The following is a 26,504-nucleotide window of genomic DNA, read 5'->3' on the forward strand; positions in this document are numbered from 1 at the left end:
AAGTGCCATCAAGCACTGACATCTCTCCACCAGGTGAGCAATGCGGTCGGTGGTAGTTCCACTCTAGCGTTCTATAGAGGGCTAGTGGAGGGAAAGTGCAATGATGTTTTTGGAGAAACTCTGGGGGTTGACAAGGATCAATTAACTAGTCTGTTTTGGAGAACTTTCAGGCCTGGACCTTTGGATAACTTCCAGAAATCCCTTGCCTAGCAGCGCTACCGAAAGGTGCTACCTGTTTTGGGATAAACTCTACAGGCACAGAAGTGCTATCAGACAGGCCTGCCTGAAGTCTGTGCAGAGTGATGAAACTATTCTGCATGCCCTCATCCAGTGCCCAAGTATTGCTGACCTGTGGGGTTTATGTCAAATGCCTGCTGTTGTGTGTAGGATGGATCCAGCTATCAGCTGAATCCATAGCAAAGATTGCCCCACTGCTCTCCTTTGACTGGGAGGGGCAGGCAGTTTTTATTTGTCCGGTGGATGTAGCAAAAGAGGTAGTATGGTGGACTTGTCTGAAAGGGCTAAAGTCAGACACTTTCCTCTTTTGCCAATCCCTCATCAATTTTTTCAAGTTTCACTTAAAAAGGAAGTTGAGGCTGGAGAGAGACGTGTTGTTTTCTGCTCTCGTCTTCCAGTTTAACTCCCCTCTCTCTCTCTCTCTCTCTCTCTCTCTCTCTCTCTCTCTCTTCTCTCTCTCTCTCTCTCTCTCTCTCTCTTTCTCTCTCTCTCTCTTTGTACATAATCAGCAAGAGGTTCTTTCTGCTGCTTCACCCATCCTGCACACAGCCTCTCTTTGCGCTTTTACCTCTCGATCTAATAGCTCTTTAGACAAAGAGTTTACCCTTATGCAGACAATGGGAGTGATTCAGACAAACTATTGAAAGTGATGAAGAAAGTAGCAATTCTGGTGAACAAATTTGGTAGTTGAGATATAGGACTATTATTGTTATTCTCCTGAATTCTTTTGTGATTCTGTCCATTAGTTTGCCTGCAATTATTACTCTGGAACTGTGTATGCAACTATTTTTTTGCTCAGAAACCTAGATGGAGGATAAAGTTAGACACAGGGGCCCAGTTCTAAGAGGGTTAAATATATGAAAGATTCTAGGCATTAAAAGCTGTAAAGCAGTATGGCATTATGAATCATCTTTAGAATCTTTGATTTCTTTTTCTTCTTTTACTATTCTAAATATATCATTATATGCAGTATCAGCGGGCCAGTGGATTGGCAGAATCATTAGGGGTGTTGGACACTGTATTTTTTTGGTTCTTTATGTTCTGGGTTCAAATTCCACTTATGTCAATTTTACCTTTCATATTTCTTGGGCTGATAAAACAATGTACCACTCAGTATTGTGATCAATTTAATTGACTGTCAATTTGTGCCAACAAGCAATATACTAATATGGAGTAGTAGAGTCCAAATTCCTGCATGTCCATGGAACTCTGATGTCAGGTGAAGCAATGTTCTGATTGGAGTACATATCAATATTAGTTATCTAAAGCATCCCATATTTTTTATTCATACAACATACACACTTACATACAGACATCCTAGCATTTACCAATACTTGTATATGCATTCTCTGTTTCTTTAAAAGCCAACTATTAAACACCATTATCCTTTAACATCTGTTAGACAATACTGGCATCAGTTGGGCGATGCAAAAAGAAAATTTGAAGAATGCATGAAAAATCAGTGGTGCTTATACAGAACATAACCTATGATCTTGCAGGGAAATAAAAATATCATTTGACTGAAAGCTATTTGCAATTTATGTCTAATAATTTGTCTTCCAATATTTTCTTTAATAAACAGGAATTACGAGCAGCATTTGACAAAGAAGCAACAGAAACAGGGCAGACACCACTCATTCTGACATGTGCAGTAGCTGCTGGAAAATCAAAAATTGATGCTGGATATGATGTCCCAACTCTTGCTAAGTAAGCTTACTTATCTATCTGTCTGTCTGTCTGCCTGTCTAATGGCTTGTCTATTTATTTGTCTATCTCCTGTACACACACACACAAACACACACACACACACACACACCACACACACACACACACACACAACACACACACACACATGTATGTACACATGCATGCTGTTTGTTCTTGGATAAGGTTCAGCTAGTGAAAGCACTCAATTTATAAGAGTTATAAGTATTATTTTTATATATAGCAACTTAATTGGTATTAGTAGCAACTCAGCTTTATGTTTGGGGGAAACATCATAATTTGTTTGAGGTAAATGAAACTAAATCACCTTATTCATTAATCAAGCTGCATACTGCAAAACATGACTCCTGGTAATATACAAATCACTAGAAAATATGACTGACAAACCCAACTAAGTCAGAGAGAGACCTTAGAAGCAAAAAATTACAAAAGCATATAAAAAAGTTTAGAAAGATAAGTGATGAGTTCCAACAATGGCCTGGTATTAAAACAATTATTAACTTGTTCAAAGACACTAGGGATAAATCTAGAGCTAAATTCGTACAGTTCAATATTGTGAACTCCTACCCCTCAAAGTTGGGATCCTTACTTGACAAGGCCCGAGAATTTGTAAATAATATAAATAAAATAATAAAATAATAATAAAAAAGATAAATGTATTGAATTGTTCTAAAGAGGCAACGAGGGAACCATCACTCTGAAAACAGCATCAAAGTCTTCCTCATATGGTCTCTACAGACCAGAGGTTGAACACCAACAATCAGTTCAACCTCTGGAGAACCAGTTAAGGATCAGAAATTAATATCAAGCACATTCAACCTTAGAAAATCTGCCTCAACAAATTCTGTTTGACCCATGCATGCATAGTGGACATTAAAATAACAATGACGATGATAACAATGACAATGGCACTATATGATATCCAGAGCTCAAATTCTTAAATCACAACAACCAAGTAAGTGTCACAAAGTTAGAATTAGAAACACTGCAAAACTGATGACTGATTCAATAGTTTAGTGAAAGTTATTAATGATAGACCAGCTCTGTATTCAGAAGCTTGATCTGGTAGAATGTTGAGATTATTCACAAAAGGGAACTGATTGTTGGTGTTCAATCTCTGGTCTGTAGGGACCATATGAGAAAGACTTTGATGCTATTTTCAAAGTGGTGGTTCCCTCATTGCCTCTTTGGAACGATTCAATAAATTTAACTTTTTTATTAAGGATACACTCGACAACAGCAGATTCTTATGAGTTCACAGTATGAGATATATTCAAAATGCCTCAGTCGGCCTAACTGCCAAGAGTTGATATCAGATTATATAAGAATATTTACTGAAATAATCTGGCAACAAAACTAGATGATATTAAATATTCATCCACTTTAAACCAAACATAAACACACACACATGCACACACAAAATGGTAAGCATCAGTCCATATAATTTCCTGAGATCTCTGGCATATTCATACTTACAGTTAAACACTTTGTTTTCTTTCCTTTGTGAATATGAAATCTTGAGACTACAGGAAACAAAATATGTTCTATTTTTGTTGTATGGCTACAAAAATGTGTCTGTTATGATGGCTGTTGTCAACATTATGGTTTCTTGTTTCTTTTCCTCTTTTAAAATCTAGAAACATGGATTATATAACAATCATGTCGTATGATTTACATGGTTATTGGGACCACAAAGCTGGACAGAATGCACCACTGTATGCAGCTTCATATGCAACAGGAAATGGCCGTCAACTAAATGTGGTATGTAGAACAGTATAGTCTGGAAGTGGTCTTCAGTAATAAAAATTATATTCTAAAGTTTTCCATTCTGAAGAAGTTTGTATTCTCTGAAGAAAAAGGTGATACTGATATTTTGGGATTCTTTGTCTAAGAGAGAAACTATATTTTTTTTTCCCTCTCAGACAAAGGATCAATCTCAAAATGTCAGTATCTTCTTCTCTACATTGCTGACTAACTTATTCAAAATCACAAATATGTATATGGTAAGGGTTTGTCATTGACAGTTTCTTACATACTACCATGTTTTTAGCTTCATTTGTAGAGCTTTTTCGTGAATTGGGGCTGAACAATAATTAATAGGAACCAATGGCTTTCATTGTTAATGAAAGAAACGACTTTCCTGTCTCTAGGACAACATAACATGACCCCCATACACACAGGTCCATCTGTACTGGGTAAATCAATGTACTGGGACCTATAATATGTATTTATTTATAGCAAGCCACAGCATACATAGATTAGAATTGGGCTCCTAGATGTCTGAGGTCCCTGGGCAATATGGTTGAGGATAAGGTGGTGAGCTGCTAGAATCCTTAGCACACTGGGCAAAATGCTTAGCAGTATTTCGCCTGTCTTTAAATTCTGAGTTTAAATTCTGCTGAGGTCGACTTTGCCTTTCATCCTTTCAGGGTCGATAAAATAAGTACCAGTTGTTCACTGGGGTTGATGTAATCAACTTACTCTGCCTCCCATCCCCATTCCAATAACTGGTCTTCTGCCAAAATTTGAAACCAATATAATTGTTGAGGATGTTTAATGTCTGTGGTTGAAATATTATGAGTTCTGAGTTCAAAACTAGTCAAGAGAAATTTTTATAGACTGGTTGGAATTGTGCACCTGAAAACAATTGATAGGTGTACTGAGTAAAATGTAATGTAAAGCTAAAAATATATAAAATTTTTAAGCTAATCATCCAGACGTTTTTAAAGTTAAAATATATTTATTGATTCCTTTTGAATGGGTACCTTTACCAATATTTTTTGGAAATATTAAAATGGAGTGTTGTAAATTTCCTGTTTTTTAAAGTATTAAATGTAAGAATTTGGATTCAAACCAGCTTTGAACCAGATAGCAGAACTAATCTACCAGTAACTTGTCTCGTAATATTAGGATCTCACCAATAAAATGTGATACTACTGTTGTGAATATGACTTCAACGAGATTGTGTGATGTTCATGCCCTGTTAGTAACATAATTAATTGTAAAATAGTTATAATCAAGAACTGAAAATTTTTTTGCAGACTTGAAAACTCTTTTCTGCTCTGGAAAATCATATTTATTACAATAATCTCACTTACCTTCTTAGTTCAGTATATATAAGTATATATATTTTATACTTTTTTTTTTACCTATGTTTTTTTATTCATTTTTGTACCTCTTGCATAGGAATGGGTCATGGACTACTATGTTTCAGAAGGAGCACCAAAGGAAAAATTAAATGTGGGTTTGGCCACATATGGAAGAGGTTTCACTTTATCCGATGCTACAAATTCTAAACCTGGAGCTCCATCAAGTGGACCATCACCTCCTGGCAAATATACTGGAGAGGATGGATTTTTGGCTTATTATGAAGTAAGAAATGTTCTCTTATCTATCTTTGATCTCATTAGTATCAACATAATTCTACGCCCTATATGATTCTCTCTTTCTTCTGATGAAGAACTAAACGTTGAGACACTTTCTTTTTTCCTTAAATACCTTATTAGTCAAACTTTGTTTTTTTTTGGTTGTTCTTTTTAATGTTTATTGTATTTAAACTATACATACATAAATGCATATGTACGAGTGGCGTTCAATAAGTAATGCTCCTGACCCACTTCCCATAGCAGTAGAGCAACGACACTTGGCACAGTTATTAGTCTTTTCCTACATAGGAACTACCCAGAGTTATGCATTTCTCCCATCGTTTGATACAGCTCTGGAGACCGTTTTTGTAGAAGACCCCAGCTTGGTCCTCCAACCACGATGTGACTTCAGGAATCAAGGCTGCATCATCTGGGAAACGCTTTCCTTTCAAAATCAACTTCATGGCTGGGAAGAGGTGAAAATCAGAGGGTGCAAGGGGAGGAGTTCATAGCTGCACGCCTGTGCTTCTGATCTGGTGACACGCGAGTTGTGGACCGGAGCGTTGTCCTGCAGGAGGAGGATGCCTTTGCTGATCTTGCCCCGCCTCTTGATTTTGATAGCTTCTCTTAATTTCCTCAAAAGTGAAGCATAATAGGCTCCTGTAATTGTGGTGCCTTTTGCCAGGAAATCTGTCATCACTACTCCGTCCTGGTCCCAGAAGACTGTGAGCATAACCTTGTCAGCGGAGGGCTGCACCCTTGCCTTCTTTGGAGGAGGTGAGTCACGGTGCTTTCACTGCATTGACTGGGCTTTGGTCTATGGATCATAGTGATGGACCCAGGTTTTATCCTGTGTGATCAGTCTTTTGAAAAATTTTGACTCATCTTCTTGGCACATCTCCAAATTCATCCTCGAGCACTCAACGCGTTCTTGCTTCTGGAAAGGTGTGAGCAACCTGGAAATCCATCTGGCAGACACCTTTTGCATATGCAAATGGTCATGAATGATAGTTTCCACAGACCCGGTACTAATATTGACCTTATGGGCTATTTGGCGAATAGTTATGCGTTGACCTTCCAAAATGGCAGCCTCAACTTGACGGACAGACGTCTCATCAATGGCAGAAGGGGGCAACCAGATCTGGGAGCTGTTTCCACAGAGTTCCGACTATGTTTGAATTCACAATGCCAGCGTTTTACAAGGTCATATGATGGGGCATCATCACCATAAGTTACTTTCATTTCATCAAAAGTCTCCCGTGGTGTGCGTCCTTTCAAATACAAAAACCAGATCACTGCTCGACACTCAACAGGCTCCATTTCACACTTGACTCAGTTCAAACACCTGTAAATCAGAAACCACAATTAGTTCAGAGCTGTAATTCACCACTTAATCTATAGAGGTATAAATAAGTGCACATGCAAAATTTCAGCTAGATCAAACAACTGTAAGTGGGTCAGGGGCATTACTTATTGAACGCCCCTCGTACACACATATGTACATACATTCATACATACATACATGCATACATATACACGTACACACATTCATACATATATACACTCACACACACACATATGTATGTATGTATATATACATACACACACACAAATATATATATACACACACACACACACAAATGCAAATCTGCATATGTATTTAAATCTGTCTGTCTGTCTGTGTACTTGTTTTTACATCTACCAATAAGAGAACAAGGGGCTAAACACAGAGGGGCCAAACAAGGACAGACATAGGTATTAAGTCGATTACATCGACCCCAGCGCGAGCTACATATATGTTACATGTTATCATGTGGCATTTCATGGCTATATTTTCAGATTTGTACAATGAAGACAGAAAGCGACTATCACTGGATGGATCAAGCTAAAGTACCCTACATCGTCAAAGGCGGAACTTGGGTTGGTTATGACAATGTCGAGAGTTTGAAACTAAAGGTAAGACAGGCAGCTATGCATTTTATATGTACATACATAAATATACTGGGAAAAGGCACTGCGAAGCATGACGTGTAACCAAAGATCTGGTTCAGTAGTGAGTTCCACACTCCAGTATTCAATGTAGTACAACACAGGGCATTGTAATAGGTTTGTGTATGGAGCAGGAGCCAATTAATAGAAATAATAAAAATATATAGAAAACAGGTGTGGTATTCTATGTTTAATAGAACATACAAATCATCTCAACAAAATGCTGTGATAATTACATAGCATGGCCTCCACAATGGACGAAGAGAGGAGTCATTGAAAAGGTTGCAAATAGCAACAAAAAAGCTTTGATGAATAATGCAAAAGCAAAACAAATGCCTGACTTTTTAAACCAACAAGTTAAACAAAGGATCGATTAGCTGTTTGGATAGATATTTAACCAACTGATTAATAATAAGGAAGTGGAATTGAACCAGTGCATGTGTTATTGATATTGGCATTATGACTCTCCCTAGACACAACAAAATTTGTTTCGACACACAAATTCACTTCAAAGAGTCTTGCAAACCAAATACAAAGATGACATTGTAGAAACATGATGTAATTTAAACTTCTGTTGATTCATATACATTTGCCAATATTTTAAGTATATGAACACAGTACATATTATTGCTTCCACTGTACACCAAACACCAGAAACAGCTGTAAAGACTTACTCATATTCTCCACTCTCTTATTTGTGAGGTTTGAGTAGCAATTCCTATGATTTTTACCTACTTGTCCAAAATCAAATCAAAATGAAGGACTACTTGAATTCTCCTCTATTTCATCAGTGATGTTATAGTATGAACTCTGGTGCTTTTCTATGAGGATTCACTATTAACATTTGCTCTCCTGATGATCAGGTTTTTCTGTTAAATTTATATAGTTTTATATTCATCTCTGTATCTGTATAACTATGTTATAAATGATTTGATATCTTTGCAACTACCTGTTCAACTTTAATTTTATTATACTTTCATTAACCCAACCAGTGTATTACCTTTAGGCAACCTTTGTTTGCTCTGGCTCTGTATCCCTTCATTCAACACTGAACTTTAGGCACTTGGTCCAGTCTGAACGAGCACTTATTGTCTTACATACCATTTTTGATGTCTTTCTACCTCATATATGTATATACATATACATACATACATACATATATCTATCTATCTATCTATCTATCTATCTATCTATCTATCTATCTATCTATCTGTATATATATACATACATACATATATATATATATATAATATATATATATATATATATATATATATATATATACATCTATCTATCTATCTATATATATATATATACATACATATATATATATATATGTATATATATATATATATATGTATATATATATATATGTGTATATATATATATATATATATATTATATATATATATATATATATATATATATATATATATATATATATATATATATATATACACACACACATCCTTGTTACTTGCGTGAATTTTGCTACCCTGGTTTATTGAATTTTCCATGTTAACGGTAAACAAAGGATAATTCATCCATTTGTACAAATCAAAATAGATGAACATCAATGGAATTTGTATCTTTGTGGTACCAGTGCCGGTGGCACGTGGCACATAAGAAAACCATCCGAACGTGGCCGTAGCCAGTACCGCATCGACTGGCCTCCGTGCTGTGGGCACGTAACAAGCACCATCCGATCGTGGCCGTTTGCCAGCCTCATCTGGCACCTGTGTCGGTGGCACATAAAAACACCATCCGAGCGTGGCCGTCTGCCAGCCTCGTCTGGCACCTGTGTCGGTGGCACATAAAAACACCATCCGAGCGTGGCCGTCTGCCAGCCTCGTCTGGCACCTGTGTCGGTGGCACATAAAAAACACCATCCGAGCGTGGCCGTCTGCCAGCCTCGTCTGGCACCTGTGTCGGTGGCACATAAAAAACACCATCTGAGCGTGGCCGTTTGCCAGCCTCGTCTGGCACCTGTGTCGGTGGCACATAAAATCACCCACTACACTCTCGGAGTGGTTGGCGTTAGGAAGGGCATCCAGCTGTAGAAACACTGCCAGATCTGACTGGACTGGTGCAGCTTTCGGGCTCCCCAGACCCCAGTTGAACCGTCCAACCCATGCTAGCATGGAAAGCGGACGTTAAATGATGATGATGATGATGATGATGATATATATATAAATGGATGAATGAATTATCCTTTGTTTACTGTCAACATGGAAAATTCAATAAACAGTTACCAGGTTAGCAAAATTCACGCAAGTAACTAGGATGTAGCGACCTATTAAATGGTAGAAACTCCGGGTTAATGTGCAGTAATTTGTGTAGTATAAGTGAATAAATGGAGCTGAACGCAGAATAGCATCTGCTTTCAACTCCATCTATTTATTTATATATATATATCAATAATTTAGGTTACAAGCAAACTGACCAAACCACAAGTTATCACTAAACATAAAGGTGAAATCAGGTAAATGAATAAAGACCCTAAGAACCCCATCCCAATAATGAGAAAAATCGAAAATTGAAAGTCAGACATACCCAAATCACCTTTGATTTTGAACTGTTAGTTCTAATCGATGACCATCAATGACCCATCACTGACACATGGTTATAGGATTTATTCGTTTCAACGAATGTGTACAATGACAGCTTTGAATGCAAATCTGATAAAAAGCGATCGAAGTGAAGAAAAATGATTTAAATATGTATGAAGATATATAAGATGGAGTTCTTAGGTTCTTTATCCATTTGCCTGATTTCACCTTTCTGTTTCGTGATAACTTGTAGTTTGGCCAGTTTAACTGCTATGTCAGCATGCTGCTTGCTATTACCCTTAATAATTAATTGATATTTTATACCATTATAGTTTTTTTTTCATGCATGCTAAACCACTGATATTATTATAAATAATATCTTCATATATATATATATTATATATATATATATATATATATATATATATATATATATATAATATATATATATATATATATATATATATATATATATATGAAGATACTATTTATATATATATATATTATATATATATATATTATATATATATATATTTGTTTATGCATACATATATAAGCAAATGTACATATAATATTGTATTTTGTTAATAATGATATATATACTCCATTAACCAATATAAGAGTTAAACAATGATGATGATGATGATGATGATGATGATGATGATGATGATGATGATGATGATGATTGATGATTGATGATGATGATGATGATGATTGATCATTGATGATGATGATGATGATGATGATGATGATGATGATGATAGCCTGTTTTTTACTGACTAATGAATTTTTAGACAACCACATGCATGTATGCATGTACACACACACACACACACACACACGATGGACTCTCCCGTCCTTAGACAATGAAAGAGGTTTCTGCAATCTCTTGCTGAGCAACCACACATGATTTGTTTATGTTGATCAAATGATTGTTGTGTTCATGTAAGCTCCCTCCCTCCATCAAATCAACATTGCCTGTACAAGCGCACAAGTGTGTCACAGTGTCACATGTCAGATGTCAAAATGATTGCAGAGCAAGATGAAAGACATAACACATTGCCTGGTCTGGGAATCGAAACCATGACCTTATAATCATTAGTGCAACACCCTAACCATATATATGTTATATATTATACAAGAGAATCAAGGCTCAATTTAAACCAGTGAGTCCACACTTATTTTTCTCATTCAAATTATTGTTTTCACTTAAACATTCTTTTGATATATCTACAGGTATTGACTGTATTTTCAAATAATAATGATAAATAATGATAATAATATAACTTCTAGTGATGTCTTGTTCAATATTACAGGTAGAATGGCTGAAAACCAAAGGATTTGGTGGATTAGCTGTTTGGACCATCTGCTTGGATGATTTCAACAATATTTGTCAAGGCGGAAAATATCCTCTCATGAAAGCAATTAATCAAGAACTTGGGTATGTTTGATGGTTTCTAACTTCTTCTTCTTCTTTTTCTTCTTCTTCTTGCTATTATTATTATTATCATTATTATTATTGTTGTTGTTGTTGTTGTTATTATTATTATTATTATTATCATTATTATTATTATTATTATTATTCAGTAGTTTTATTTTTATAGCGTGCTTTCACTTCACTGCCGAGCGCAGCTCTGTGTGCCTTGGGTATGTGCTGTGATTTGTTGTGATGCTCTGATGGTTATTGTATGGAAAGTGTTCTGCGTAGGATGTGTGCAGTGCCTAGTAGTGCAATTTTCTGTATGTTATATGTGTTTGTAAGTCCTGGTGTTTTTGTTATGTATTTGTCTGAATATTTTTTTATCATGCCTAATGCACCTACTATGATAGGAATTGTTTCTGTTTTCAGGTTCCACATTCTAGTTATCTCTATTTCCAGGTCTTTGTATTTTGAGAGTTTCTCCATTTCTTTTAGAGACACGTTGTCATCTGCCGGTATTGATACATCAATTAGAAAGCATTTTTTTTCTTCATGATCTCTGACAACTATATCTGGTCTGTTGGCCTTAATTTCTCTATATGTGTGTATCGGCATATCCCAGAGTATGGTTGCTTTCTCGTTTTCTGTGACCTTTTCTGGTGTGTGCCTATACCATCTTTTTTCTGTTGCTATTCCATAATGTTGGCATAGCTTCCAATGTATGTAGGTTCCAACTCTGTCATGTCTGTGAATATATTCCTTCTTAGCCAGGACTGGGCAGCTAGAGATAATATGATTTATTGTTTCTTGTCCATCTCCACATATTCTGCAGTTACTTGTAATATTTCTTTTCATTACATGTTTTTGGTAATTTCTGGTGGGGAGGCTTTGGTCTTGTGCTGCAATTAAAAATCCCTCTGTTTCTGCTTTGAGTCCTGAGCTTCTCAACCATTGCTGGGATTTTTCTTTGTCTATTTCTTTTGCGTTTAGTTTAGTGCAGTATTTACCATGAAGGGGCTTTTCTTGCCATCGTTTTATCATGGCTCGTTGCTGTTCTATTTTTAGTTTGGATTTCATTGTTTTATAGCTTTTGTTGTTTCTTCATCATCTTCTTCTTCTTCTTCTTTGTGTTTATTAGGTGGTATGATTTCTTGTTTGTATTTGTCAGCTTCCTTAAATACTGAGAACAGTTTTTTGTTTTGCTCGTGTTTTGCTGCTATCTGGATCAGTTTTCCTTCCTTCTGAAGTAGGTATTTTTGCAGTCCTATGGTGGTTATTTTATAGTAGTTTTCCAGCTGTATAAGGCCTCTACCACCTTCTATACGTTGTATATATAGTCTTTCTATGTCAGATTTTGGGTGATGCATCCTAGATCCTGTCAGTATTTTTCTTGTTTTCCTATCTATTTTGGACAGTTAAGGATATTGTAGCTGTAACTTATAACTGGGACAGCTAAAGTGTTGATACCTATTATCTTGTTTTTAGCATTGAGCTCTGTTTTTAGTATTGATCTAACTCGTCTATAATATTCTTTTTTTATTTTCTCTTTCATTTGTGTGTGTTGTGTCTTATCTAGTTCATGGATTCCTAAGTATTTGTAAGTTTGGCTTTGGTCTAATTCTTTTATTTCATTGGTTTTATCTAGTGTGATGTTGTTACTCTTAACTAGTTTTCCTCTTTTCATGGTTACTTTGGCGCATTTTTCTAATCCAAATTTCATATCTATTTCTTTGGTAAATCCATGAACTGTCTTTAATAGTGTTTCCAGCTGTTTGTCATTTGCAGCGTATAGTTTTAGGTCATCCATATATAAAAGGTGGCTGATCGTTTTGCCGTAACATTTATATCCGCATCCAGTTCTATTTAGCATATCAGATAGAGGTGACAGTGCGAAGCAGAAAAGGAGTGGAGAGAGCGTGTCTCCCTGGAATATTCCTCTTCTAATGGGGATGTCTTTGGTTTTCATGAGTCCCTCTTTTGTTTGGAGGTGTAGGACTGTTTGCCATTTATTCATAGAGTGCTCTATGAATTTTATGATTGTTGGTGCTACTTTGTTAATGGCTAGTGTTTCGAGGATCCATGTGTGGGGTATGCTATCAAACGCCTTTTTGTAGTCAATCCAGGCCATACTGAGGCCTTTCTTCTTTCTGTGGCTGTCTTCAGTTACGGCTTTATTAATCATTAGTTGATCTTTACAGCCATATGAGCCCTTGCGGCATCCTTTCTGCTCTTCTGGGAACAGTTTGTTTTCGTCCAGGTGCTTGTTCAGCCTTTGCGATATCACTGCAGTAAATGCCTTGAACATAGTAGGGAGGCAGGTTATTGGTCTGTAGTTTTCTGTTTTGTTGTTTCATTTGATTTGGGAATTAAGATGGTTTTCCCCTTCGTGAGCCATTCAGGCATTGTCTCTGGCTCTGCTAGTATGCTGTTAAAGTTTTCAGCCAGCTTTTTGTGCATTCCTGTTAGATATTTCAACCAGAAGTTGGGGATCTTGTCATGCCCAGGTGCCTTCCAGTTGCTTAGTTTTTGCAGTGCCTGGGTGACCTCTTCAGTTGTTATGGGGGTCCAAAGTTGTTCAGATGCCGAGTTTGTTATTTTCATACTCCTTTTTTTTGGCTGTTCGTTCGCCGATCATATTTCTCTCCAGAATTCTTCCAATTCTTCTGCCGTTGGTGCTGCAGTGACTTCTATTTTATTTTTGCCCAGTTCTTGGTAGAACTTTTTGGGGTCGGAGTTGAACTTTTTGTTCTGTTCAAAGAAGCATTGGCGTTTCTCTTGAGCTTTGGCAAGGATATCTTGCTTCAGCTTTTCTTTTATCTCCGGCAAATCTTTTTCTGTGATGTTATATTTGCGGAGCATTTTTGTTCTCTTTTTGTTGCTTAGTAGCGTTGCTTGTTTGCTGATTTCATTAAGAATCGACAGGTCTTTTCTAATTTTTTTTATTTTGTTTTGGATGTTATTTATCCACAGGGTTTGTTTGGGTGGTGGTACTCCTGTTTGGGCGGGTTTGGGTGAGTATCCAGCTTCTTTTGTGGCTGCAGTGGCTGCTGCGTATATCAAGTCATTTATACAGTGATATCACTTTTTTTTGTTTCAGTGGCTAGTTCAGTGACGGCTAGGTTTATGTTGTTTATAATTGGTGTTGTTATTGCGTTTATTTTTATTCTTGGGAGGTATGGTCGGTGGTCCATTTTGGGCTCTGTGGTTTTCAGTTCTTTGATTATTTTATTTTTTATATTATCATAATCATTAGGCTCCCCTTCGTTGTTTACATCGTGTTTGTTGGGAATGTTGCGTTTGTCTTCGTGTTTTACAGTTTCAGTGTTTATATTATTGAGCATTGTTGTGTGGCTTCTATCTACATTTTCCTGGTGTATTTTTTCTTTTAAATGTTCTATTTCTATTTCTGATATTTTTTTGGCTTTGAGAATGTATCTTCGTACGTTAGCTAATTTATTAGGGTTCATTGCTGTATCCAAGTCTATATCTCTATTATTTTCCTTCCATATTTTATATGTATGTGTTGTTGTATTTTCATTTTGTGGGTAGAGCATTGCTGTGAAGTATGCGTGTAAGATAGAAATGTATTCCTCACGTGTCCATTTACGTCTTTTGGGTTTTAATTGCGGGACATGAGGTACAACGTCCGGCCCATTATTTTGACGGTCGTCATTTTCGTAGGGTACCGGTCCGTTTATTTCTGTTGTCACATTATTTCGCACGTGTAGTTTTTCGTACATTTTTTGTTGTAGGTTTAATGTACGTACCGCTCGATTGTTATTCTTGGGTTGAATAGTATCGGTGGCATTTAATTTCTTCGTAGTTCCTTTGTACATGGTGTTTGAGGTCGGGGATGATCGTGTTGTTCCATGCAAGTTTACATGTGTTGTGTTAGAAGTGGAGATAATATCGAGTCAAAATACATCATTTCGTTTCGAAAATAGTAATAAATTTCAATTCGTATTACTTACTCGGATATAGTCCAATTCTTTGTTAGTAAATCTTTGGCTCCATAGGGTGTCCTTCTTTTCGATGTTTGTGGATAGATTTCGGAGCTCTGTATTTTCCTTCTTACATCTTAAACGTCCCCGGTGTCTCTTCTTAAACGTCCCCCTTATTATTATTATTATTATTATTATTATTATTATTATTATTATTATTATTATTATTAATCTATTACATTTTACTTTAGTTAGCAGGGATATATTTTTTTTTTATATTTTGACTAGCAGTATCGCCCCGCGTTGCTCGGGTTTGTAAGGGAAATAACTATATAAGCATTTTTAGAGAGTTATAGCCAAAAAATAGCAAAAAAATGCATTAAAAGTGGAAAAAAAATTATGGTAAATTTTTTTAAAAAACGTTGACTCATCGTAGACATTTTTAGAGAGTTACTTCCCTTAGCGAAAAAAATGCATTAAAATGGAAAAAATGATGGTAAATTATTTTTAAAATCGTAGACTCATCGTAGACGCGCGCTAATATCCAGAAGGGCTCGATATGAATAACGACTATAAGATACCCGCTTTTGGTTACACTGCACCGCAAAATGTGGGAGTAGTTAGGAATCTAAATCGGAGGAGACAGAGTCTCACATACACAACTTCAATTTTATATATAAAGATGACAGCAAGTCTCCTCAGATCTCAAGAATAATTTTTAAGACTTCACAGGAGAAAGGGTGACACTTTCCTACAGGTTGACTGTGCAGGACTCAATTCCAATATACTTCACTTTCTGAGATAGCAGTTAAGGTGTTGTGTCAGTATGCCAACTACCACAGGAACAATTGTCACCTTTGTTGTCCACAGCTTCTTCGTCTCTCTGGCTAGGTCTTGATATTTTAAAATTTTTGTGGTGGTTACTACTACTACTACTACTACTACTACTACTACTACTACTACTACTACTACTACTACTACTACTGCTGCTGCTGCTACTGCTACTACTACTAATACTACTAGTGCTGCTGCTGCTGCTGCCACTACTACTACTACTACTACTACTACTGCTGCTGCTGCTGCTGCCACCACTACTACTACTACTACTACTACTACTACTACTACTACTACTATTACTGCGGCTGCTGCTGCTGCTGCTGCTGCTACTACTACTACTTACTACTACTACTACTACTACTTACTACTACTACTACTACTACTACTACTACTACTACTACTACTATTACTGCTGCTACTGTTACTGCTGCTGCTGCTGCTACTACTACTACTACTAGTGCTGCTGCTGCTGCTGCACTACTACTACTACTACTACTACTACTACTACTACTACTGCTGCTGCTGCTGCTGCTGCTGCTGCTGCCACTACTACTACTACTACTACTACTTCTACTACTACTACTGTTACTGCTGCTGCTGCTACTACTACTACTACTACTACTACTACTACTACTACTACTACTACTACTACTACTACTACTACTACTACTGGAGTGGTGAGCTGGCAGAATTATTAGCATGCCGGGCAAAATGTTTTGCAGCATTTTGTCCGTTTTTACATTCCAAGTTGAAATTCCGTTGAGGTTGACTTTGCCTTTCATCCTTTCAGAGTTGATAAAATAAGTACTAACTGAGTGCTGAGGTCAATGTAATCAACTCATCCCCTCCCCTTAAATTGCTGGCCTTGTGCCAAAGTTTGAAATCATTATTATTATTCTGTTGTGTCTGGGGAGAGTCATTCTCTTTTAGTGCCTTATAATTTAACACACTCATCGGTGAAATTTCCACTTATTTCTTTTTTATTTTTCTAAACTTTTCATTGCGTCTTGCAACCTTTTCAATTATTATTATTATTATTATTATTATTATTATTCTATGTTTGACTTTTGCTTTATGTCTGTACAAGTTGGCTCCAAGTCTCACCCAGAGACCTCAAGAGACAACAGGTTAGAAGTTCTGTGCCGTATATTTTGTTTTTTTTGATATTTTACTAGTGAATGTCTAATACATAAAAATAAAAAAATAAACAAAAAAAAAAAAACTAAAAAAAATAAAAAAAAAGTTTGTTTTAAACCTTGGGATTACATAGAGAGTATTTTGCGTAGGATATGAGCAGTTCCCATGAGCACTATCTTTTGAATTTCTGCCATTTTGGGGTTTCCTGGTATCTGAGTTAGGTAGCAATCAGTCCCTTTCGCTATCATTCCCAGGGCACCTATGACAACAGGTATTGTTTTGGTCTTCAGCTTCCACATTTTGCTGATTTCTATTTCAAGATCTTTATATTTGCTCAGTTTTTGGTAGGTCTTATTATTATTATTATTATTGTTATTATTATTGTTATTATTATTGTTGTTGTTGTTGTTGTTGTTGTTATTATATTTATTGTTCACTGAAACTCTAGGTGTTGACAAGGATGAACTAGCTGGTCTATTTCAGAGGACTTTTGAGCTGGGTGCTACTATGGATAATTTCCAGAAATCCCTGGTCTGGCAGTGTTACCCAAGAAGCACTGTGAGTTAGAGATAAACTCTACAAGCATGGAAGTACTGTCAGAGAGGACTCTCTGAGATATGCTCAGCACAATGAGACTGTTCTGCATTCACTCATGCAGTATCCGCCGAGTATTGCTGGCTTATGGAGTTATGACAAACAGCTGTTAACTCATGTGGGATGAGTCCAACTATCTGCTGAGTCCATTGTGAGAATTACCCTGTCACCCACCTTTGATAAGGCAGGGTGGGTAGTGGAGGTTGAAAAGATTGAGGAAAGACACCTTCCTCTTTGGTCAAGCACTCATTGACCTTTTCAAGTTCCACTCGGAAAGGAAAGTGAGGGTGGAGAGGGAAGTGCTACCTCCCAGTGACTTTGTGAAAAGATGGGTGGCAGTGGCAAAAATGTTTAGAGTGAGTGGCTCTGCTCTAAGTATGTGCGTGTTGATGGGGAAAACATGAGAAAGGGTTCATGCTTTGGGGGTCAGAGTAATCCTGGGTCTATGAGGTTCTCTGATTGGCCCTAGCTGGAGTTCATGTTATCACATACTTTGTATACTATGTATACTTTTATCACATTTCACTATCTTTTCCGTGTCTTTCTCTTCATCCTTTATGTAAATCCCTACATAAATTGCTGTTTGTCCTTGTGTTGTCCACCTCATCTATGATCCTGTGGCTTAGAAAAGAAATTATTACCATCATCATCATCATCTTCTTTCAATTTTATTTCCATTTCTTGCCGAGTGTCTTCCTGACACCTAGGGCAAAGAAACTCACTGTAGACATTGGTAGGCTATTAAAATAATGACACCAAATTGAAAGACAGAAAGAAAGGAAGACAGAGAGAAAAAGGAAAGAAGACGAAAAAAAAGAAAACAATGAAAATAAAAATAAAGGGGAAAAAAAAAGAAAATTCATAGCGACAATGCTCTTCTCAATACATGTGACGTACCAATTAAGACAATCTTTTACACTTCCTGCATGGATGGCAAGCCAGGGATTATCCTCAAATTATTTCCAGTTCCTTTTTTGATCATTTCAAGTGTCCCTACAATCACTGGCATTTATTATTATTATTGAGTGAGAGAGCAGTGTATGCCATCAAAGTGACTCTGGGGTAAAATATACAAAGCCCAGTATACCCATCATTACTACCCATCAGATAAGGGTACACTAGACACATGCATTACAACAATATGTGCTCGACATGGTGATCTCATATCAAGATTAACAGCACATGACCTTGAAGGTAGGGCCCAATTAGAATTTTCTTCAGCTTGAGTAGCCTATCCCACTCAAAAGTTCCCTGAACAAGAGTTGTTTAACCCTTTCGTTACTAACCCAGCCAAAACCGGCTCTGGCTCTGTAGTACAAATGTCTTGTTTTCATAAGTTTTGCATCAAAATATACCACCAAACCTTAGTTGCAATTTATATTCCTAACACTAGCTTAATGATAGCTAAGTTATTTTACTAAATTCTTTGTTATATTTAAAATAATTGAAAGCAACTCAGAGCATCTCAAAATAAATACGGTAACGAAAGGGTTAAGGATGTTGAATGAAACACCCATGTTCATAGATACATAGACACAGCAAATACTGGGCAAGGCTGGCCCCTTTGAATTACAGCTACAACTTGAGACATATATATATATATATATATATATATGAATGTATTTGTGTATGTGTGTGTATAGTATAGGCTAGTTAAAACATGATTGCAATAATAAGTGTCGCGTAGTGGAAATAAACGCAATTATCAAACTTTCATTCATAAATCCATTTATTATTTTGTTCTTTTGCTTTTCAATTTGTACATTTGTACCCAGAAATTTTCAACAACTGCATGCCAGAAAAAATGGAAAAACGAGTAATTTTATCTCCTAAAAATTCTGTCTTGCAATAAATGAAAAAGTTCTTAATATTATACCAGAGGCACTTAAAACGTACTTAAGCACGGATTCAGTGTCCTGCAATAATGAAGAGGAGGTTCAGAGCTATCCATTTGAATTCATAAACTCACTCACTCCATCTGGTATGCCTCCTCATCACCTCAACTTAAAAGTAGGGTCTATTGTAAGGCTGCTAAGAAATCTTTCAATCAGTCAAGGATTATGTAATGGAACTCGCATGAAAGTGCAAAAACTTCATGAACATTGTGTAGAGGCATCATTGGTAACAGGCTCTAACAGAGGTCGTACAGTTCTAATTCCTAGAATTAAACTTAGCCCAAGAGATGCAAATATTCCATTCACACTAAACAGACTTCTGTTTCCACTTCGACTTGCATATTCAATGACAATTAATTAGGCTCAAGGGCAAACATTTGAAAAAGTTGGAATACATTTGCCTCAACTGGTATTTTCTCATGGCCAATTATATGTCGCAGTTTCAAGAGCATGAGCTATGAACAATATCAAAGTAAGAGTTATGACATTCAATTGGGACAACAGACAAGGCCAAAAACGTTATGTAACATACACACAAAATATAGTCTACCATGAAGTACTGTGAGTAAGACCACTGCACCAGCTAGCATCACCACCACACCATCCACTCCATCATTGCACATCCACATTATACCTTTAAGAACGGGGAACCACTAAGGGTCCCACTGGATCTCTCTTAGCATACCAGGAAACCACAAAATCGAACCAGCCAGCGTCACCACTACCTCCAAGCCTGTCATATATATATATTATATATATATAGATATATTGTTGAATTTAGGAATGGTCATTTTGCCAGTTTAGCCAATAAAAACACATGCACGATATATTTGGTGTTACTTTGCTTCAGCGTTATTTATTTTTTACATTAATCTTAATCTTATTTCGGCCAGAGTTCTTTCGTCACACTCCTGTGACCGCATCAGTGGTCCTTTGCTTTCTCCTTTCTTATTTGTGTGTCTCTCCTTACTAACCATCAGCCATTTTGTATTTCTATTGTATGTGTCTTCATTTGTGCATGCGTATATCTCTATGTGCGTCTGTGTTTAGTTAGTGTGCATGTGTGTGTGTGTGGGGGGGGAATGCCTGTAATATTTGTATCTTCTGTTTATATACGTTCATGTAATTTGTTTTTGTTTTTGTTTATTCTTATTTTGTTCATGTGTTTACACCCACTTATTATTATTATTATTATTATTATTATTATTATTATTATTACTATGTATGCATGTATGTATGTATAACAACAATAATAGTAATAATAATAAAAATAAAATAAATGATTAAATAAAAAAATAAAAATAAAAATAAAAAAAATGTATATAGTTATTTACTTCCATTTGTGTATTTTATTTTATTATGTTTTCAGTTTTGTTTATATTGTAACCAGTTTATGGGGATCCTCTTCTGTCATATGTTGCCACCATTACCACTATCATTACCACCACTACTACTATTATTACTATTACCACCACAACTATCACTAGTACTATCATTACTACTTCTACTGTTACCACCACCACTTCCACCACCACTACTACTACCATTATTGCTATTACTGTTATTCCTACCACTGCCATTATTGCTATCATTCTGATATATATTATTTGTATATATATATGTATGTATATATGTATGTATATATGTATGTATGTATGTATGTATGTATGTATGTATGTATGTATGTATGTATGTATGTATGAGTCTGTGTTTGTGTCTGTTTTTGTCTCATCACCACTATCGCTTGACAACTGATGTTGGTGTGTTTGTGTCCCTGTAACTTAGCTGTTCAGCAGAAGAGAGTGATAGATAGAATAAGCACCAGGCTTATAGGGAATAAGTCCAGGGGTCAGTTTCTTCCACTAAATTGTGGTGCTCCTGCATGGCCACCATCAAATTTAGTACATATATTATTTTTGGCATTTAGTTTTGCTTTAAGTTTTAATCTAATACATACATCCAGAATATTTCATTCTAAGATTTTCTTTCATTTATATGTTCATAAGTTCTAAGTAGTTATAATTTTGTGCTTGTTCTAATTCTCTTACCCTTGTTTCTTTTATCTAATACTAGCAGTATCGCCCGGCGTTGCTTGGGTTTGTAAGGGAAATAACTATATAAGCATTTTTAGAGAGTTACTTCCCTTATATAACCCGAGCAAAAATCATTAAAAATGCAGAAAAATGATGGTAAATTTTTTTAAATCGTAGACTCATCGTAGACGCGTGCTAATACCCAGAAGGGTTCGATATGAATAACGACTATAAGATACCCGCTTTTGGTTAAACTGCACCGCAAAATGTGGGAGTAGTTAGGAATCTAAATCGGAGGAGACAGAGTCTCACACACACAACTTCAATTTTATATATAAAGATTATATATTACAATATTTCAATCATTTAAAAAAAATTATTTTCCCTCTCTTTCGTGTTGTTAAAGCACATTTTTCTAAACCTACTTTAATGTCAATCACCCGACACAATCCATATGTTGTCTGTAACAGTGTTTATTGTTCATTTTCATACACATATGCCATTTGATTGTCATTCCATGGAATTTGCTTCAGAATTTCATTTAGTCTAGCATATCATAAAATATGTTAGCACCAAATAGAACAGAAGAGAAGAAAGGAAGTTTATTGGAGTATTTCTCTTTTAATATGAACAGGGTTAGTTTTGATAATTTCTTTCTTTAGGCATAGGTGTGATTGTGTGGTAAGAAGTTTGGTTCCTAATGGCATGGTTCCATGTTCAGTCCCGCTGTGTGGCACCTTGGGTGCAAATGTCTTTTGTTATAGCACCAGGCCGACAAAGCCTCGTGAATGGATTTGGTGGTTGGGAGCTGAGGAGGCTCATCATGTGTGTGTGTGTGTGCATGTGTGCGCGTATGTGTGTGTATGTGTGTGTATGCATGCGTGTGTGTGTGTGAGAGAGTGTGTATTGTGTGTGTGTGTGCATATATATATATATTTGTGGTAAGACAGCTGCAGGAGAAATACCTAGCCAAAGATAAGCCCCTGTACCTGGCTTTCATTGACATGGAGAAAGCCTTTGACAGGGTCCCCCGATCCCTTATCTGGTGGTCAATGAGGAAACTAGGGATAGATGAATGGTTAGTGAAAGCTGTGCAAGCCATGTACAGGGATTCTATCTGCAAGGTGAGGGTTGGCAACGAGTACACTGAAGAATTTAGGGTAGATGTAGGGGTCCACCAAAGTTCAGTCCTCAGCTCCCTTGTATTTAACATAGTCGGCCAGGCAATAATGGAGGAATTCAAGATAGGATCCCCCTGGGAGCTCCTCTATGCTGATGACTTTGCTCTAATTGCTGAGTCACTATCAGAACTAGAGGAGAAGTTTCAAGTGTGGAAACAAGGATTAGAATTGAAGGGCCTTAGAATCAACCTAGCTAAAACTAAAGTCCTAATAAGTAGGAAGGCAGGCAAACCACAAATCCCTTCAGGTAGATGGCCCTGCTCAATCTGTAGTAGAGGCGTAGGTAGAAACTCTATAAGATGTACCCAGTGTAAGCTATGGACACATAAGAGGTGCAGTAATATCAAAGGAAGACTTACTGGGAAGATAGTTTTTGTATGTGGTAGATGCTCGGGAGCAATAAACACTGAAAATGTGCAGAGAACAACTTCCGCCACATTCCAGGGAGAAAAACTAGAAATAGTTGAAAGCTTCCGTTACATAGGTGACCAAGTCAGTAGCGGGGAGGGTGCGCTGAAAGTGTAGCTGCTAGAATAAGAATAGCTTGGGCAAAGTTCAGAGAGCTCTTACCTCTGCTGGTGATAAAGGGCCTCTTGCTCAGAGTAAAAAGTAGACTGTATGACGCATGTGTGCGAACAGCCATGCTACATGGCAGTGAAGCATGGGCTGTGACTGCTGAGGACATGCGTAAGCTCACAAGGAATGAAGCCAGTATGATCTGATGGATGTGTAATGTCAGTGCGCATACTTGACAGAGGGTAAGTACCTTGAGAGAAAAGTTGGACCTAAGAAGCATCAGATGTGGTGTGCAAGAGAGACAACTGCACTGGTATGGCCATGTGGTGAGAATGGATGAGGATAGCTGTGTGAAAAAGAGCCACACCCTAGTGGTTGAGGGAACCTGTGGAAGAGGTAGATCCAGGAAGACCTGGGATGAAGTGGTGAAGCACGATCTTCGAACATTAGGCCTCACCGAGGCAATGACTAGTGACCAAGACTTTTGGAAATATGCTGTGCTTGAGAAGACCCGGCAAGCCAAATGAGACCATAACCCGTGGCCTATGCCAGGAGCGTAACCAGCCCACTAATGCGTACCTTTTCCTTTTTTGGACACTAAACTCTGCTTGCGAAGACCTGTTGAGGCAAGTGAAATCAAAATCAAATTTGATGACTGGCATCCATGCTAGCGGGGTGCAAAGAGCACTATACGAATGGGATCGTTGACAGAGTGGCTAACCGACTTCTGTGCCAGTGGCATATAAAAGGCACCGTTCGAGTGATCATTTCCAGCGTCACCTTACTGGCACTTGTGCCCATGTTAGTAGGGTGCCAAGAGCACCATCTGAGCGTGATCGTTGCCAGAGTGGCTAACTGGCTTCTATGCCGGTGGCATGTAAAAAGAACCCACTACACTCTCGGAGTGGTTAGTGTTAGGAAGGGCATCCAGCTGTAGAACCTCTGCCAGATCAAGACTGGAGTCTGGTGCAGCCATCTGGTTCACCAGCCCTCAGTCAAAATCGTCCAACCCATGCTAGCATGGAAAGCGGACGTTAAACGATGATGATGATGATGATGATATATATATATATATATATATAGTTACTCCAAACATGAACATAGAGAAAATACAACAACGCAAGGATGTGGAACAAGTATAGTGTTATTGGACGCTCAGGAAAAGAAAGAAAGAAGGAGGATTTAACGTTTCGAGCGGAGCTCTTTGTCAGAAATATAGAAAAAGGAAAGGTCCAAGGAAGGGCAAGAAAATCGCCAACGATACACACCCGGTTACATTTATATATATATAATATATATATATATATATATTATATATATATATATATATATATATATATATAATATATATATATATATATATATATATATATATATATGGTTGCCAAATTTTTCCAGAGAATTTAAAGGGAAAATTTATTAGCACCCAAATTTCCAAGTTTTTGCATAGATAAAAAGTGTTATTATTTCATGTGTTGTAATAACAACAATTTTTGCAATTGTTAGGTTACTGATCTGTAGAAGACATCATTATGGACAAAAATGATTTTCTTTTTTTTTACAACTTTTGTGGCACTTTCTTTGTTGTTCACACCCCTCCCCATTAAAGCATATATATATATATATATATATATATATATATATATATATATATATATATATATATATCGGAATGGTCATATTGCCAGTTTAGCCAATAAAAACACACGCACTATATATTTGGTGTTATTTTGCTTCAGTGTTATTTATTTTTTACATTAATCTTAATCTTATTTCGGCCAGAGTTCTTTCGTCACACTCCTGTGACCGCGTCAGTGCTCCTTTGTTTTCTTCTTTCTTATTTGTGTCTCTCCTTACTAACCGTCAGCCATTTTGTACAACAAATATTTAAACGTACTATATATATATATATAATATATATATATATATATATATATATATATATATATATATATATATGTATATATAATAATGAACTTATTGTATACAGTGCTCAGGTGCATTACAACTCATCAGGAAACGTAACCTACACAAACAGTACATAGAATATATACTGTTCATATACTGCTGATATTCTATTGATTTCTGTTTTGTTTTTTACCAAGTTCTTGATAAAAACGTTTTCTGTTGGAGTCAAACTGTTTGTTTTGCATGAAGAATCACTGTCCCTTTTCATAAAAACAGATTCTTTGAGATTTAACGACGATCTTTTCTGCAACGTGCTCTTTGATATTGTTTGCTTCTTATTTCTTTTAAACTGCATTTCTATAGTATTTGTCTGCATTCCTGATTCACTATATCTGTTTTTTCTTTCTACTTTATTTTTCTTTCTACATTATGGATCTTGTGGTATTTTTTATTTCTAAGTCTCTTTGCATGTATGTGTCAAATAATATACGCTGGGGTTTATTGTAGAATCATTAGCACAAAAGAAAAAAATACTTCATTGTATTTTTTCTGACTCTTTATGTTCTGAGTTCAAATCCTGCTAAAGCCAACTGTATGGAGGCCTTGTGCTAATAATAGAAAGGATTGTTATCATCATCATCATCATTATTATTATTATTATTGCATAAACGTATTTCTTTTCTTCATTTATGCAGGTCATCTTCATCAACAGGTGAGAGCTAACATCCTTTTAAAATCATCATCTCCATCATCATCATCATCACCATTGTTGATATCATCATCATGATCATCGCCACTGCCACTGTCACCACCACCACCATCATGATGCACCTTCTCCTCCTCTACATCCTCTCCACACCATGACACAGTTGAGGTTTGTATTGGGGTTGCAACAGAATGGAATACGGTATTTATGCTGTTGAAGAATTTATGTCAAGAACGAACAGCATAATGTCACAGTCATATATGTGTGTGTGTGTGTGTGTGTGTGTGTGTGTGTGTGTGTGTGTGTGTGTGTGTGTGTGTGTATGTATGTATGTATGTATGTATGTATGTATGTATGTATGTATGTATGTATGTATGTATAGGTGCATGTCTAGAAGTGTGGTTAAAAAGCTTCATCTCAGGCTCAGTCCCACTGTGCTGCACCTTGGGCAAGTGTCTTTTACTATGGACT

At 36.6% G+C, this 26,504-nt stretch overlaps 1 protein-coding gene across 7 annotated transcripts in view; it reads left to right on the plus strand.

Moving 5' to 3' along the window:
- The window catches only part of LOC115219765 (acidic mammalian chitinase), a 70,655-nt gene that overhangs the window by 25,195 nt on the left and 18,956 nt on the right, over positions 1–26,504 (plus strand). For all 7 annotated transcript variants that reach the window (XM_029790008.2, XM_036509705.1, XM_029790013.2 and 4 more), the window contains exons 5-10: positions 1,820–1,944; positions 3,600–3,723; positions 5,149–5,334; positions 7,167–7,283; positions 11,182–11,306; positions 26,023–26,039. In XM_029790008.2, coding sequence (XP_029645868.1) covers positions 1,820–1,944; positions 3,600–3,723; positions 5,149–5,334; positions 7,167–7,283; positions 11,182–11,306; positions 26,023–26,039 — 694 coding nt within the window. The remainder of the gene's footprint in view (positions 1–1,819; positions 1,945–3,599; positions 3,724–5,148; positions 5,335–7,166; positions 7,284–11,181; positions 11,307–26,022; positions 26,040–26,504) is intronic.

This window comes from Octopus sinensis, linkage group LG15 (genome assembly GCF_006345805.1).
Source record: "Octopus sinensis linkage group LG15, ASM634580v1, whole genome shotgun sequence".
Taxonomy (NCBI): domain Eukaryota; kingdom Metazoa; phylum Mollusca; class Cephalopoda; order Octopoda; family Octopodidae; genus Octopus; species Octopus sinensis.